This window comes from Caloenas nicobarica, chromosome 1 (genome assembly GCF_036013445.1).
Source record: "Caloenas nicobarica isolate bCalNic1 chromosome 1, bCalNic1.hap1, whole genome shotgun sequence".
Taxonomy (NCBI): Eukaryota; Metazoa; Chordata; class Aves; order Columbiformes; family Columbidae; genus Caloenas; species Caloenas nicobarica.
Genome location: NC_088245.1, coordinates 60,306,909 through 60,324,313, shown reverse-complemented (window position 1 = coordinate 60,324,313; position 17,405 = coordinate 60,306,909). Strand labels below are relative to the sequence as shown.

The window sequence follows — 17,405 nt, the reverse complement described above, 5'->3', positions numbered from 1 at the left end:
TCTGGATGACCTCCTCATGTGGTCTTTGGTGCTTACTGATGCCTGGTACTGTATTTAACTTGAATGTAGTTCTGCTCTGAAAAGTGACTTTATGTTTTATAAAGTCGGTATCACGAAGTTCCACAGTTCACTGTGTTTCCATGCTCCAGCATGCTTACTTTATCAGTCAATGAACACTTATTGACTCTGTCTTTGCACATCTGTTTCCGAAATAAGCCTATATTTTTTCTTTCTTGGCTTGACCTCAACGAAGATTCAGTAATTGGAAGTTAGTGATTGTATTGACTATATACAGATCAAAATAAAATCTAGTTTGCACTGTTGTAACTGTGTTGACTCCACAGGGGTTAGCAAGAGTAAAATTTGCTTTATAGCTCAGTCATTTGAACATACGTGATTCTGATTATGCAAAAACCGCAATGAAATAGTGCCACTTTTACACAGTCACTTTTCAGACCGTTAGTAGAATATTTTCTTTGTATTAAAACAACTATAGTTTTCTAAATTCCCTTTACCCAGGTGTTAGTTGTAAATGGCTGGGTACCACTGAGTATATTCCAAAATGACATCAGGTATGCTGATATGAAGAGCGAGGGCTGAGAAAAGCAGATCCAGCTGCAGGGCTGTTAATCGGAAAACAGGCTAGCAAATGATTTCCTCAGGTTGCGGATGGTCTCAGCTTTTGCTTCATCTTCATTGGCATTTCCCCGCTGAGATGATTCAGATATGCTGAAGGTGTTTGTCAGGGACTGCGATTTGCTGAAATGGAAAACAGAGTTCAGACTCAGCAGAAGGTGGTAGCTCAAAGCTGGTTACTGATGCTTTGTGCCCCATCACACAGACAAATTCAAGGCTAAGAGGAGACGTAAGCAAAGAGAATCTCCATATTCTAAGACATCCATGAAGGAGAGGAGGGGAGAGGATGTGGCGTGGGCAGGCGACTCATATTGATCATAGTCCAGACTAGTATGTGTTTATGAAAACATCTGATTAAAAGCTTACCGTTGCCATTTGGTGCTACTGTTGTGAGGAACAGTTAAGTAATTTTACTACTAATACAGAAGAATGGATTTATACTGAGGGTCACCTGTCTCATTGGCTATACCATGAATGGCAGTCATGTCCTTTCAAATGTGAGAGTCAGAGGTTTGGCAGGTTGGTAGCTGTGTCCCCTGCAATGTGTGCTGCTGCCTGCCCTCCCTGGCATGTCTGCACTACCAGTTGTGTTATGCAGGTCTTTTGGTTGGCCACACTGCAGCTGTTGGGTGTGTATCTGCTAGTGTACAAGTTCAGATCAGGACTGTGGTTTTCAAGTAGATCTCCCAATATTGTCCACTACTATGCTTTGTCACTGAGTTGTTTCTTCCAGACAGTAATAGGCATTCAGCACAAGGCCAGGCTCCAAATTAAAGTGCCTGGAATATGTGTAGTGTGGCAAGTGCACCCTTAGCACCAACATTTTGATCCTTAAGTCCACTGCTCTTGGTTTGCCTTTCTAATGTAGACATCATCACTGAAAGCCTGTCCCAGAACATGACTCCTCTGCTGTCTAGAGATTGTCTTCTCATTCCTAGCCTGTATTTTGTTCTGGTCTGTTCATACCAATTTGCTCATATCAACTTTTTTAAAAATTTCTTCTCTTTGGTGTCAACACCACCAAACATTTTTTTTTTACCAGTCTTTCCTGCCATGGTACCAGCCAGATATGGTCCATGAAGGATGGTAGGAAAGGCTGCTACCAAAGATCCATGCTACCAAAGATCCACAATAGTTCAGTGGTGTGCTCTGCTCCAGAAGAGCGCTCAAACACACAGTCACGATCTGGCATTTCGTATGGACGAGCAATGCCACTTGCACACCCCCCACCCCTTTTTACTACCAGTGGCAAAAAATTGTCCGGTAAAGAACCTTGTGTGGTTCCTGCGTTCAGGGAATAGTGAGGGAATGACTCTTATTGAGCTTTCTGGCCACTAGTGTGCTGATTACAGCCTGGAAGGAGCATAGACACTGCTGGGAAGGCGGTCGCTGTGTTGATATGGCTGGGGTAGAGCATCCAATTAACAGTAAGCACATGAACAAGAGGAAGGATGCGTAATTCTAGAGATGTCAAGCACAACTTATTCTTCCTGACAACAGTTCAATGGTCGCTTGTTATGCCCAGGCATATAAACCTCTGAAGTCACTCAGAGCTGCCAAGGCCTTTGTCCCTGGTGACTACTACCTGAAAACAGGTCATATGTTCTTCGTGCCAGCTCAGGGTACTCTTTTTTGACAGCCTTATTCTAATATGGGCAGATATTAGTGGTTTAACACAGCACCTACTTCAGGTGTGGGTGTGGGGTGGCTTGCTGCTTGGACGTTTCAGTGGGGCTTGGCTGGCTGGGAGCCCGGCCTTGAGCAGGAGGTCTAGGCTGCTGTGGAGGGAACACGCCTGCCTTGGAAGCCTGGACTGGAGAGGACCCAGTTGCTGATCGGACTTGCTGTGGAGATCCAGGTGACCTTTGCTGCTGAGGTGAAGTGGACTGGGGACTCTGGGGCTGCTGTCCTTGAGGAGAGAGCCGCTGCTGCGGAGGCGCGTTTGTCCGTGGAGGCTGAGATCCCTGAGGCTGGCGTGGCCCACCTGGAAGGGACGCATAGGCATAAGCATAAGGAAGTGCATGTGGTGGACAGCAAACAAGTAGCATCTGTGTGGAAGAATGGGTTTTGCTAAGGGGAGAGACTGTTCAGAGTAACTTCATGCAGAAGGATAAAGGAAAACCTTTTATAGGCGTAGCAGTGGTGTCATGCCCGTGTCTCTAGGGTCGTCCATTCCTCTACCTCCTTCAGCACTGAAGAAGCTCTGATGCTCTCCCCAGAGCACTTCAATGTGCTGTACTCTTCCATGTAACTAATATATCTTATCCTTGGCAAGCACTTCCTGCGTTGAGAGGGAAAAATCACCGGAGAAAAAGCTCTCTGCAGGAAATGAAAGCTGAATCTGCTGGTTTGGGTCAGCAGTCCCTTCATGGGCCCAGCAGGTTGATGTCAGACTATGCACCCTATTGCTATCCAGACATCTGTTCCAGCACTGTCAGCAGGTGGCTTCAGCTGTATTGGTAGCAGACTCTCAGAACTGAAGAGGATGTGGAAAACAATTGGATGTGACATGGGAAATTGCTGGACATGACAGATAACAGTGTGAGAAGCTGACAAAAAGTTACAGATAGCCTTCTGAGGGCTGGCTGGATTTCATAGGTGGTTGAGGGCGAATTATGTGAGAAAAAACTTCACAAAGAATTGAAGGGGAGTACTGGAGACAGATGAGTGAGTAGTATCTTGCGAGGCAAACAATTCCTAGGTCATCATATCAGTAGTACTGTATAATACCAAGATGCCTTTGGTATCAGAAATACCAAATTTTGGATACAGCAAAGCTGTGACTGATGAGGAAAAGGCATTAGTGGTGGGTGTTAACTCGGTAGAAGATTGGGGTGGAGAAAAGAAAGGACAAAGAAAGAAGGAGAGTCTAATTGGTTATGTGAACTGAGTGGTTGGTGTGGCCTGGGTGCCCGCAGGGCAGCCCTGTGCTTGGTCACCTCAATGTAAATCAGGACAGTAAAGCCAATCTGTTGTTCTGACCAACCACAAAAGTCAAATCTGCTTCTGCTGCTAGGAGGAGCTGGGAGTGTGCTCTTGCTGACAGGGGAACACCTGGACAGATGCATCAAGGATCCTGGCATCACCACGTTGGTATCTGTTCCAAGCCTGACAGCACCAGCATCTTCCCATCACATCTTAGCACTTGCAGCCAGTACAGCTTTGCCTGAACACAAATATGCTCTGTGCCCAGAATCCTGCTCCAATGCTAGCTCAAGTGGTCTTGCTTTGCTGAGCCAAGTCCTACCAGCAGTGTCAACTGGATCTGTGTCAAAGTTTCACCCCACTTTCTGAGCTGCTGCGGAATGTTGACAGCAGCTGCTTTAGCAGCACACGGAATTTGCTGCCTGCTCGTCAGTGAATTGGAACAATGAGTGAAACATTTATCCCGATAGAGCTTTTATTTAGAAGGCAAACTGATATGTTTCAGTCCACACCATCATGGGGCCTGAAGAACTATACCTTGGGGAGGAGGCCGTGGTTGGGACAGTTGTCCAAGCTGAGGTCCAGTCTGAGGTTTCACTGATGCAGGCTGAACTTGTGGAGGCTAGAGGAAGAAAAGCCATTCCAGTTAATACAGAGTCCCCAAAGAGAAGCCTTGAGGTAATACAGGAACACATGAAGTGTTCCTTAAATACACACACACACAGAGCATCTGCTTGGTAAAATCTCTAGGGACCAAAACGCAGAGCTGAGTAATAAAGAGCACGGAAGTTGTTTGCTCACAGGGAATAACAATGAAGTTACAGTTTAGAGTGTTTTTTAGACAATTGGGAATTACCAAATGTATCAGGCCCGAGGGGGTCTCCTAGTCCGATCTTCCATTTTGGACAGTTGCCAGCACCAGATGTTCCAAAGGAAGGAGGGATGAACCATGGAAACATCTATGGAGTAATCATCTCTTCACCCTAAGGGGTTTCCTCTTGATTGCTAATAAGCAAGGGCCAGTGTAAACCCTGAAACATGAAGCTTACTTCTGCTCCACAAAATCTTTGCAAGACTTCCAGGTATTTTGTTTTGATATTTACACCCTGACCCTTTGAGTCTTGCTCAGCTCTCAGCCTCACTGCTTTTCCCATTTCTTAACTCCATTGCTTTGTTTTGAGTTTTGAGAATAGACCTCACAACATACTCTTGCTAGGCCATTCATTATTTTGCAAACCTTTACTACCCTCTCTCTCATGTACCTCCTTTCTAAAGCCAAGAGACTGAATCCCCTCGGTCCCTTTGTGGGAATGTTACGAGGCCCCTAATTATTTTTGTCACCCACCTCTCTTTCCCAGCTTTGTGATTCCTTCTGCAGATGCCAGAGGCAGCTCTGCTCACATTATTCCAGATGCAGCAGTATCTGGGTTTTCTGTATGTATCACCAGTGCATTTCTCCTGCATCCTGATTTCCCGTTTCTCCCTTGTCAACACAGCCATAGGCCAAACAATAGTTTTCATCAGCCCCTAAGTGATGATGTCTTTCTCAAGGGGCACGGCTAGTGCCACTTGCAAAGTCTACAGATTGTTTACGTTCTCCCTCTCTTTGCCCTCAGCTTAGCTTACCTTTCAGTCTTCCATACCAAGTTTAATTTGCTGTTGTGGTGACTTCACATACATAGCTCTGTCAGATGTTCTTCCCTGCCATCCCAGCTCCTGACTAACACAAATAAGTCGGTGCCATCTGCACTTTCTTCTCTCTCACTGTTTACTCTTTTTGACAGATATTTTAATAAACAGATTAAGTAACACAGAACTGTTGCACAAAGGGCCGGTCCAAGGTTAACGAAAGTCTGAGTAAGCCTATTGCACAAAATTGTTTATGAAAGCAGGGGAAGCTGGAGACAGATAGGCTGGTACGTGCTGGATTGTTTACATGGAGAACACAATGATAAAAAGGTCTTCAAGGCTCCTGGAAGGTCAGGAGAATGAGCTAAGCGATTCTGGAAATCAGAAGAAATGTTTCATAGTTGGAAGCATTGAAATGAGTTTCAATTCACTAACATAAATGCAATGAGGTTGTCAGCCCATCTTTTACACTATTTATCTGAGACTTGCCAAATGGATGGAGAGGAAAACCTGAGAATTTTCCATTCATGGCTTCTAGTCCTACAATAGCTTGGAACACTAAACCAAGCCTTGGTGTTGGTGGAAATTTATAGTCCTAATGCTGTGAGACATCCTGATCAGATCAACCAAAGGAAGGGCATCAGATCTCATGTTCACCTCTACAGCCTTTGCCTACAGCCAACCAAGGTCATCTCAGAGATGAAGGCAAAATGGGATTTTGAGGCTCAGAGATGAAGGGGTGAGGGCCAGCACAAGGTCTTCTGCCTTTGGAAGGAAACAATGACGGGTAGGGATAGAAGTGGGGCAGGGAGGTGAGGAGGGAACCGCAGCTGTAACCATGAAACCAGGTTTCATGTAGCCATGAAAAAAAAGGTTGTTGTTGACATCTCATCCTGTCCTGGGCTCAACCACCACAATTACCAACATGGCCAGTCTTAGCATTCTTTATGTATCCCTCTTGCTAACTGTTTGCAAGAATTAAAATCTCTCATATCCATGACTTAGTCTGAGGCCAGCTTCTATGCCACAGTGAAATTTTGCCTTTTAGCCCCTCCCTGCTTGCTTTCTGTAATAGTACTTGTCTGTTACCTTACCTGAGGCTTTTTGGCAGTCTAACTACATTATTTTGACTGATTGCTTGTTATCTACCACGTTATGAAAGAATTCTCAAATAAATGATGGGAAAAGAATCAAAAGGAAATTAATGGGACATTTTTCTTTGCAAAAAAAAAATGTGGTGGATGATCTTAAGCCATAGTTCTGTTGGTTTATTAGTCTTCTGTATTATTGTTTAAATTATTGTCTGAGATAATTCGTAAGGTTCGTGACTCTTACAATTTTTTAAACACATATTTTTTATTTGTTGTACACCAATCCTCTAGAGCAAAAACTGTTTTTAATGAAATTGCACATTTTTTCTTGGCAACCTAGTCACTTCCTAAATTCAGTTCATTGGATGTAGCCACCTGGGTCTGGGGGCTTAATAATTTTTAAAAAATATCAGTTGTCACTGATTTAATCACTGTTTTTGCTCTCACTGTTGTCTTTCTTACCAGGAAGAATTATTCCTAGTTTTAAAAATTCCCCACTTTTCAGCAATTAAATTTACTAGAGTCACAATACTGTCCCTGTTGTCTTCCTTTTCTCCCTTAACTTTGGATGATCCATAGAGCCCACCAATTTTTTGGTAGGGTTCCATCTTCCGATTAACTCCAATAATTTGTTTCATTTTTCCCTTTCTCTGTTCCTCAAAATCAATTTCTATCCTTTTTACATTTCCTTTTATTACTTGCATGATGGTGCGTAAAGGTCTTCTTAAATGTCAAATTTCCAAATTTGGAAGACTTTTTTTTTCTGCATGTCTTGAATACCCTCTATCACTTTACCACTTAACTCTAGAAGTTTATTTCTTGCATTCATGGTTCAGAAGCACATTGGAAATTTATATATGCATTCTGGAAAACAATGCTCTCTCAAATAATGTCCATATAGCTTTACTTTTAATGATAGGGAGTTGATTAATTTTCTTATTTTGTTAAAAGCATCTTTTCTAACTGTTTGTGTCATACTCTTGCTTTTTGATATCACATCTGTCCCTTTGACGTCAAACCTAATAGTATATATTCACTTTCTGAATTTGTACCTGAATGTTTCTTAAGATTAGGTCAAGGTGTTTTTTTCCTATTGCACTTGAAATTTGCAATTCCAGGAAGCAGACATCTAGAGAGATGGGCAACTCTCTCTGACTTGCTGTCCCACTGTGCTATTAGACTTGCTTCTTGATAGCTGTAGTCTCACGTTATTATGACTTGTTGCTTCTTCCACCTCTGTGAATGCCACGCACTCAGTTTCATGATTTATTGGTTTTTCTTATCCAGAGACTAATATAGAAAGCTCCAATAATATGTATAGATATTGTATGCATACCCATGTGATATCCAAGGATTCATATTTCTCGTTATTCAGTACTGCTGTCCTTCTATTCAAAATTTTTATTTTTCTTTGTCTGTCACATCTTCACCTGTAGTTTTAGTTCTGCATCTCACCAGCCTCACATGTAATTGCTTCTCTCTGCACATTTGTAACTACGCATAACAGCACTATGTCAGTAATTGTAGCTTGTGTGGTTTTGCAATGTTTGTTGTACCAAGATCTTTCTCTACAGTAAAAAACTCTAGTTAACATGTTTGTGACTTTAATTTTCTTGACTTTGTGTATAGATATTTGTAGATTGTATTCTCGATGAAGACACTTCTCTCATTTAACTCTTCTATTTGACATCCTATCCCTTCAAGACTGTTTGTTTTGTTCTTATTTGGGCCCTATTTTAGGTCTGTTGTAATCCAATCCAATCCTGTACCAGTATATTACAGACATAGACAACAGATGCATCTGTCCATGTTCTCAGTTTCTGTTGGCTTCCCCTTTGCTCTTAGTTTATACGCCCTGTATCTTGGCTATTTCAGATGGCAGTTGTCGATCCACTTTGGCCAAAGTAAATCCTATCACTTCTGTATCATTTTTCCCACCTCAAAGACTTTTTAGTGTCTATTAAATGTTTACGCCCTTGCTCTAGCTAAAACTTGGTTTGGAGTTACCCTGACTACCCTTCATGCTGGGGACCTGGTTTGGCAGGAGTGGGCTGTCATATGACAGAGAGCCATAAAGCGCTTTCAGAGAGCCATAAAGTGCTTTCTCGCATTTTTTGTCCCAAGTAGAAATGGAAACTGTTCCAGTGTGTTACTGTCAGTATTATCCCTCAGTCTGTTTACTCTCCTGTCCTTTCTTTTGTACGGATTTGTTGTCCTCAAACCTTTGTGCTTGGATCCCTGCTAGACACTGAAAGAGGTGTAGTGCATACACCTGGACACACAAAATATGTTCTGGTGTGTTTCATTTACACAAAGCTGCCACTGGGAAATGTGGCACTAAAATTAGATGCATTTGATACTCAAAAATGAGTGTACATGAGAAGCACTAAGGGGTCAGATTAAATGCAAACAATGACAGGTTCTTATACAAATTCAGCATTAGTCAAGCCTCCTCCTGATGAAGGGGGTGAAGGTCATCTCCAAAGAAAAAAGGCTGCAGTAAGGAATGGAACAACTCTTGATGGAAATTACCACTTCCTCTTCTGTAAAGCACAGATTTTCATCTGAGATGCAAAAACTGGAATGAAACCTACCCTGAGGAATAGTGCTAGATGGCGAGGAAGTTGGGCATTACAAGTGCCTCTAAAAATGGCTGTCTTCAATATGAATTCAAAATGAGATTTAAGTTAGCAAGCCAGAATGTCTAGATGCATGGCCCACACTACCGTTGTGGTGCCAAGATTATATGAACGAGAGGAAGGGAGAGAGAGATGTTTCCTGGGGGCACTCCCTGCAAAAAGTCTATGAGAGACTTCTTTGGAAGAGCAGGAGTCAATCTATCCAATACAGTCCCATATGGAACTGTTTAGCTCTCTGAGATGTCCAGCTGCCTGACACCAACAGGGAAGAGACAGAGTTTGGTAAATCAGCTTGGCTCAAAGATCTCTACTTGCTCGTACCCAAGGCCTCAGCGGTGATGGCGTAGATCCAGCAGTGGTGACAAGCTGAGTCATTTTGGAAACAACCAGGTCGGCTATAAGCTGTCTGTCCTCTTCCACATGCTCCCCAATCAGGGGCATTGAGCTGTCCATCACCTGCCACAGGAAGGAAAAACAACAGTTAGTGAGGAGGTTTCCTGGTGCTAGATGGCTTTTTCAACTCACCTCTCACACCAACCTGGTCTGTCTCTCCACGTTCTTGCCAACATCTCTAGTCACCACTCCTCTCCATGCTGAAAGATGCCTGACTTTCCTAGGTGTGGGATTTCACTTAGTTTTGTTTTTTTTTTTTTTTGGAAATGGCTTGTACTTCCACCCACTCCCCCATCTTCCTTCCCATCACAACTTGGAAGCCAAGCCAAGCCTTCTGGTGGCTGGAGGCTTTCTAAACACAAACTCACTTCTTCACGTGTCCTGAGGAGATACCTCTGATGGATGAGGTCTCTCTGGCATTGTCACACAGTATTTGGGGGTGACATTGCAGCGGAAAGGGCCACAGGAGAAGGAAACAACATGTAGCAAAGCCTGAGGAGATGAGAGCAACAGGGATTGAAGGAAACCAGGAAACATTTGGGATTAATCAAGACAAAGTACTGCACCCTGAGAGGGGAAATAAACACTGCAGATGTGTAATGAATAGGATGTCACCAAAACAACAGCACCCAGTGCGGGAAAGTAAACTTATTCTCTGCGTGTCTTCTTGATTTTGTTGTGATACAAGTGCTTCCCAAGCAAGTGCTACAACTGTGCTGGGGAAAGCTGGGAAGCAAGACATGGGGGAAGGAGAACTATCAAAGGGACTTTGAGGTAAGAAATGGTCTGGCAACAACAATAATAATGAAAGCATAGCAGACCCTCAGCTGTGTAGCGGCCCTAAACATCATGTTCAACAGTTCATCATAAATCAAGTGCTTTGCAAACATTAGCTGAATCCCACAGGAAGAACTGCACTGTGATGAAGTTAAGATTCAGCTGGAGTATAAGTGTACCAAAATATCAGGGCTGGAAGACTTGGTTTTATTTTGCTTTTATTTTTAAACCAAGCATTAAAAACCTTGAAAATGCAGAGTTAAAGGTTGCATTGCTCAAGAAGGGCCCTGACTCATACTCAGATAACCATCAGAAGCACACTCCACCCTGGCAAGGCTGCAGGAGTCCACTCTTGGAGTGAAATGGAAAGTTTTGCACTCTATTTCTTTAGATTTAACGTAGGAAAAATCAGTGAGGTGACTGAGTTTGTTTTCTAGTCTTTTCTTGTAGAAAAACTATTAATTTGGATTTATTTCTATAGGCGTCTTGTAAGAACACTAGAGAAGCTGCCTGGGAAGCTTTAACTGGGGTTTGCGTGAAGAGTTGGTGTTTATATCCATGGCCTACTTGACCTAGGGGGTGAAAGGATGAGGTTAGAAAATTAGATGGCAGTGCTCAACTAAACACACAGAGTAGCTTTTCATTCCACTGTCCACTTCGCTGTTTCTCCTGTTAAAAAATGAGGTGGGGAAAGGACATGTTCCGAGCAGTGTCAGGGAACGGCCAGTTCCCGCCTGTGTCTCCTCACCCAGGGACTCCTGGGGGTCCTCCAGCAGGCTCCTGCACAGGTTTCCTTCCCCTCCACCCTCAGACTTTAAAAACATTCCCATTTCATTTGGCTGTTCTGCTTTATGTGTGAGAGAAGAGGTCCCAGCTCCTTGCGACGCACCGTGCGAGGGACCTGCCTGGCCACTAGATGATGCCATTACCCTGTCAACAGCCTGGCCAGCCAAACCCAACTCCTGACTCCATGACCCACCTTGCGAGTAACTGGGGTACAGCTCTGGTCAGAACACCCCAGACCCCTCATTTCCCCGTCTTAAAGGACTGCTTTCCCCTCTTTCTGTGGCAGCAGTGGCTGGAGAGAAAGGGGAAGATGCCGTTTTATAAAACAAAGGCACCAGGGGGAATGAACCCTGGAGCAGGTCCCACCGGAACTAGTGGAGATGCACCAGGGATGAGCGTATCTGCTGTCCTGCTGTGTCGTGTCTGGCATGGAAACGTGAGCTGTGGGAGATTGCAAATATGGGAATGAACAATCACATGCATAAGGGAAGGCCTTTGAAAATGGCAGTGGTTTCTGTGGGCAAAATAACACAGTTGGTTGCCACTGAACTGAAAAGAAGCCTGAGATGTCACCTTGCCTGTCCTCTGGGAAAGGGAAATTGCTCTGGAACTGGGCAGATATGAATGCTAATGCTGAAATAAATCAAATGGCTGAGAGGAATACGTGAATCACAGACAGATTGCACTCGTCCCTTCCTGGGGAGATCACAGAACAGCTGGGCAAGACAAGAAGATGTCGGCACATATGGACCCGGCCTTTGTAGCTGCCCAAGGTCAGCGGCTGCTCCTGATGCAGCTGCTGTTGCTTGATAAGGTGTACGAGGGGGGAGCGGAAAGCAGCCCGGCAGAGGAGACACTCAGGAAAACCCCGTCCTGCTCCTCCCCTGGTGCCTATCTGATGCTGAGGCCTGAAGGCTGGACTTGTTATTCCATGCTCTGATGCGCAAGAGTGGGGCGTTAGGTGGTTTTTTAGGGAAGGAAGGAAGCAGATGATTAGATGTATCAAAGAAATGATATGGCAGTGCTGATGGGATGGGCAGAGTTTCTCGCAGGGCAGCAAGGAGCACATCTAGTAACATGTGTGGCAGGTAGAGCTTAGCTGATCTAGGAGGAAGAATGAATCATGTGGATCATTTTACTTGCCCTCCACCTGCTCCATATTTGTCAGTGTAGCAGAGATATGGAAAAAGGTTAGATTACAAATAAAAAAGTGTGTGTGGGGAGCATTATTAAACCATACAATCTGCTAAGCTCTTTTGAGAATCTGGCTGCTAATAGATGGTACTGAACTTGCACTGTTTTGAGGATCCGGACTTCTGATCAAGTACTGACTATTCAGGCTGAACATTCCCTTAAAGTGACAAAGTTTTTTAAAGCAGAGGAAAAGTTGTATCAGCGTTTACCATTAAATTCACAGCTGTTTTAATAGAATGGAACTTTGAATAAATCTATTGATTTATTCAAAGTTTTCAATATGAGCCATTAAAATGGTGCTTAAGTGTGCTAGTGCTTTGAAGGGCAGAAACATACCAGATTCTGCTGTTTGCCATGGGAAAAGAAGGTGAAGTTCAAGTAAGAGCAAATACCATGGGTGCAAGATTACTCTTGTGCTGTGTTGATAACTCATCTGTCTTAATCTGATTCCGTTTGCAGCAAAGCACTGGGATAAATCTCTGTTCATAGAACTGCCCATCGCTACCTCTGCGAATCTTTCCTAGAGAACTGCTTTGCACTGTGAAAATTAATTACTGCCTGCAATTGCATTGTGCAAATTCCTTATTTGTTCAGCCCATTTAGACATGCTTTCTTGTAAAATGTCACAGCACACTGTTCCTTCTCACCAAGAAAAATACAACTGTCGCACTGTCAAACAACTTTTTTTCTCCCACTGTCAAAAGAAAAAAGCAAAATAAAGGATCAGTTTCAGACCAAGAAAAGTACCCCAGGAAGTAGGCTGGAGGCAATTAATTACTTGTCAGCATCTCCCTCAGATCTGCATAAAGTAGAAAAAGTGCCTGTTTGACTTTGTTCTGTTCTTTGTATTGCGCTACTCTACTGCTTTCCAACAATGTCCATCAGCCTGGCATCTGAATGCCTGCTAGATGTTGGTACCTCAGGCCTGCTCAGTCAGGTTCTTTACTGGGATAATTCAGCATGACCGATCTGAAGCTGCTGTGTTTCTTCTGATTTATGTCATATTAGATCCATTGCTTTTTACCTTGGTCTCAGAGAAAGAAATATTAGCGTGCATTTCTCTGTGTGTGCATGCTGATGATGTGCTTTTCATCCAGTCAGTCACACACAAGGGCAGATGTGAAAACCCAGAGGTACACCCAGATAGAGGCATATAATCCTCCAGGACAGAATTAGCCATGTGTGCACGTACCTAGGCTTATGTGCAAGAATAGATGCAGGGATATGAAAAACACATCTCACATCTGACCATGTATAGACACAGTCCAAATGTCCTTACAGTCGTCTCGAGCAAGGCTGCTTTCTTGCTCTTCCTTTCTCAGCTACACGTGCACAGAGATAAAGTGCACAGGAGGGAGACGTCTGCTCTGGGGGATGCTCCTCTAGGTGCTGATGAATTGCACACAGGAGCAGACCCATCAGCCCTGGCCCCATCACTTCAGGAAAGACGGAGGCTCGGCAGCGCTTGGTTGCTGGCAGCGCACTTAATATCACATGGCCTTTGACAGGTCACTGCTCCCCGGAGAGCAGATACATAACGCAGGAATGTGCAGTCGCTGGAGGGCTCATGTGGTTCTCATCAGCATCCCAACCCTCAGCGGGTGGGACCGCTCTCCCACACATAGCTTTCCAGTGTGTCAGCACCCCTGCATGAAGCCACAGGCTGGCCCTGCTCATCTTCCTCACTGGCCTGTGCTAGGGGAGTTTACAGCAGGTCAGATGCTGTGCCTCCTTGAGTCACATAGCGACACAGGCACTTGCTTACTTGCCAAATTTTGTCTCCCCCAGAGTGTCTCTTAAGTTTCCACTTTGATTTTCTGGCCAACTTTCGCTTCTCTGCCCTGTTAGGATGACCTGAGTGTGCTATTTACCCCACTCCCACATCTGCCTCCCAGCCTGGTGAGGAGCACGTTGAACTTCAGCTCTCAGAGCCACAGTCAGTCCCGCTCTGAACACAAGTCTGTAGACCACACTGCTCATAGTAACCTTGTGCTGCTTTGTCTTCCTGATCTGTTGTTGTAGTGAACGGTCTCCGGGCAAAATATTTTAGAAAATACACCTGTTATTTAAACAAATCGTTCCTGCAACTTATCGGCCTTTTTGCTACACTCTCACCATTTATCTTACTCTTCTAAATAAGATGCAGCTAGAATTTTCGTGACTGAGGTTCCCTTTAAAGTGATTGGAGGAGAAAACCAGGTACATTCATAGACAAATTGAGATTTTTAATGGACTGAATCACCTGCTGGACCCCTGTGTGGGTAATGGAGGGAGTTTAACATGATGAATATACTAGCATCATCTGGCACCTGAATTCAGGTTGGACTGAATATGAGCATGTTTATTCACGATGCTGTTATCCCTGCTAGCAGCTGTGAGAGATGTGCTGGCTTTGCAAGTGCTTAGCCTAGGAAGGATGGTACTGGGGCACTGGTGCGCTGAGACACACCAAACTTTGGATATTGCCAGCAACACTTGTAGGCTGTTAAGTGCTCGATAAGAAGGCAGCTTCACATCTGTCCCATGCTCATCAGGTTCTGCACAGTGGGAGTTTATCAGCTGGGAAGCTGGCAGTCACACACTGAGAAATGAAGGCACTTCAGCCCTGACACGTTTCTGCATGTCTGCCAGTTTACCTGGGACTCTGAATCAGTTTCTTGCATATCAGTGGGCCACAGTTTGGAGGATACAGGTGGGCACGGAGGAGCAGTGACTGCTGGACCAAGCACACAGGGTTAAGTGAGCACATTGCTACTTGTGAACTCCGAGGGAGCGTGTTTGCGGATCCACTTCCCAAAGGAGACTAGCATTCAGGTTCCCAGTGCTCTCACCTCAATGATATAGTCTTTTCCATCTTTGCTGTGGACAGCTTTGACGGCGCAGATGTCAAGACCTCCAAACATTTCCGCGCAGGCGTCCGCCCAGAGTCTGTACCTACAGAAACCACAGAAGCATGGCTTGGGATTAGCTGTCATCAGGTAGTCCACCAAATACAGCTACCTGTCCTGCTGCCCATAGGTGCACAAAGAGATTCGGGAGCCCTTTTTTTGTCACAAGGCAATTTCATACACATTGCCTCCCTCTCTTGCACAGCAGATGGAGCAAAAAGAAGAATCTTGCCTAAAGTGTGTCTTCGTTTGAGATTGAAACAACCCTGCCCTCAAAGCCACTTTAAAATGTTTCTTTCCCTCCTTGGTATTTACATCAGATCTCTGGCTGGTTGTCATTTAGCCAAGCTATAAATATTTAGCTCATTTAATTTCCCAGTAGTGTTGGCCCCTTAGCATTTGTATTGGCTTTGCCTGAAAGCCCTCCATTATGCAGGCAGCTTTCTCCTGATAAGATGTCCTGCACATTAGGGCTGGAACAGGATCAGAAAGTGAGTGCAGAACTGAGCAAGGAGTAGCCATCCTCTCCTTGATCTGTAACCCAGCGGCTCCTGCTTTTTACAATCTACCCTTTCCATTTAATCCTTTTACAGTCTCCTGCTGCCTTTCTATCCCCTGGGCGTTGCTCCTAGCCAGGCGGTCCCATCACACGGACCAGGCACTGTGTTGTCAGAGGGAGAGCTACAGGCTTGCAGCCCTTTTCTCTGGCCATCCCAGGATGAGAATGTGAGCTGGTGGCCCCTTAGCTGTCCTGCTGTCAGGGGAGAAGAGAGAATGACAAGAGGTGTATTATGGGGGGACTGCATCCCCCCTACTGTGGAAATGAGGAGGGAATGAGGCGGCCTGGTTTTATTTCCTGTGCAGCTGTGCCGCAGTCCCGACCATTTCAATAAAAATAATAATCTCAGAACAGCAGATCTGTAAGCAGGACTATGACAAAATGCGGAGAGGGGAGGGAAGGCCACAGTCTCATGAAAACACTGACATTTTGAAGACCCTACAGGGACTGGGAAAAGAGCTGTTCTGGCCAAAGAACAAGTTTAAGTCCTTGAAGCCAGACAGGGTCCCCGTAGTTTGACAATATAATGATCAACTTGTGTGAACACAATGTCTGTGGGAAGAAGCAAGAACATGGCTTGTATGACTACTGGTGCTCTATTATCCCTAATGAGGAAGCCAAGCACGTTCACCCCAGCCTCCCTGACAAAGACAACACTTGAGGAGGAGTCAGTAGCATAAGGAGGAGGAGAACTGTGGACCCTGTGAGCGAGGCAGGAGGCACAGTGGGTGTCCCTCATGCACTGCTGTGGCCCCACACCAAGGGCCACCATCGTGGAAACCACCTCTCTTCCCGAGGGATGTGTCTAGGTGCCACGCAGCCAGGCTCAGGGAATTGTCCCTCCCAGCAATCCCAATAGCTTCACATCTTCAGTGGTGTTGGGCCTAGATGAGCACTGCAAGGTGTCAGGGCTGCTGGGGTGGAATAGCAGTGCTATGGGACAGAAGAGTGTATTTATGCATATGCATCAGGGGTAGCATTTGCAGGGGATTTACTGCCCTTTTGCCTAGTATTACCTGAACGTGTCAATCCTTTGGGCTACTGTTCAGTACAGTAGGTACTTCAGGTTGCTCCTGCTCATCAGAGGATTTCAGCACATTCGTGCCTTGTTGCATGAACTGATGACTCATGGGATTTGTTGCATTTATGGTTGGATTAGGCTAGAGTGGTGAATTGTGGTACTACATCTATAAAATGAACCTTCAAAATGCAGTGTGGCAAGAATCTGAGTTTTAGTCCTACAACACTGCAATGAGGGACTGTCTATCCTCCATCTCTCTAGCTTCAGCTGTGTTGTACACAACCAGGATAAGGTCAAGTTCCCACAGTCCTGTCAAGATCTTGCAGAGTCACCTTCAGCATCTGCTTTGGGGCTTGGCTTGGCTTCCCTTTTGCACAGAACTGAAGGTGCAGAAGGGACCTTAGATGATCACTTGCACAACTCTTGTACCCCAGGGAGTAGACATTTCTTTAATCTGGTCTGAAAGAGTACAGAGATTGCCCATCTCCTCCAGGCAATCCATTTCTGTGCCATGCATCCTTACTGTTAGGAATTATACGAAATGTTCAAACAAACCTTTTCTGCTATAATTTAAGCCAAATATTTCTTACAGTATTGTGCTAGTAATACAAAGAGTGAGTAATGTCCTGTTAGTAGCCTTTTACGTATTTGAAGAGCTTGTGCTCTTTAAGATTTTTCATCTTCAGAATGAAGTGATGTTCAGCTTGTGGACAACTTCTTCCAACTCTGTGACAGCTAATGAAGGAAAGTGAACCTCTGCACTGCAGGCGTAGATTCATTATGCATGAGTCAACAACTCTAGTGGAAAAATATCAGTGGTCTGCCAACTGGAAAAGGTGGAAAACTACCAAAGCAATTGTTGCATGC

The 17,405-nt window shown here is 44.7% G+C and overlaps 1 protein-coding gene across 2 annotated transcripts in view; it reads right to left on the bottom strand.

Moving 5' to 3' along the window:
• Window positions 1-626: 626 nt before the first annotated feature.
• SYN3 (synapsin III) overlaps window positions 627-17,405 on the bottom strand; it is a 178,098-nt gene continuing 161,319 nt past the window's right edge. For both annotated transcript variants that reach the window (XM_065647022.1, XM_065647013.1), the window contains exons 9-13: window positions 14,902-15,004; window positions 9,242-9,376; window positions 4,099-4,183; window positions 2,323-2,620; window positions 627-759 (exon numbers count right to left, since the gene is read on the bottom strand). In XM_065647022.1, the coding sequence (XP_065503094.1) occupies window positions 627-759; window positions 2,323-2,620; window positions 4,099-4,183; window positions 9,242-9,376; window positions 14,902-15,004 (754 nt within the window). The remainder of the gene's footprint in view (window positions 760-2,322; window positions 2,621-4,098; window positions 4,184-9,241; window positions 9,377-14,901; window positions 15,005-17,405) is intronic.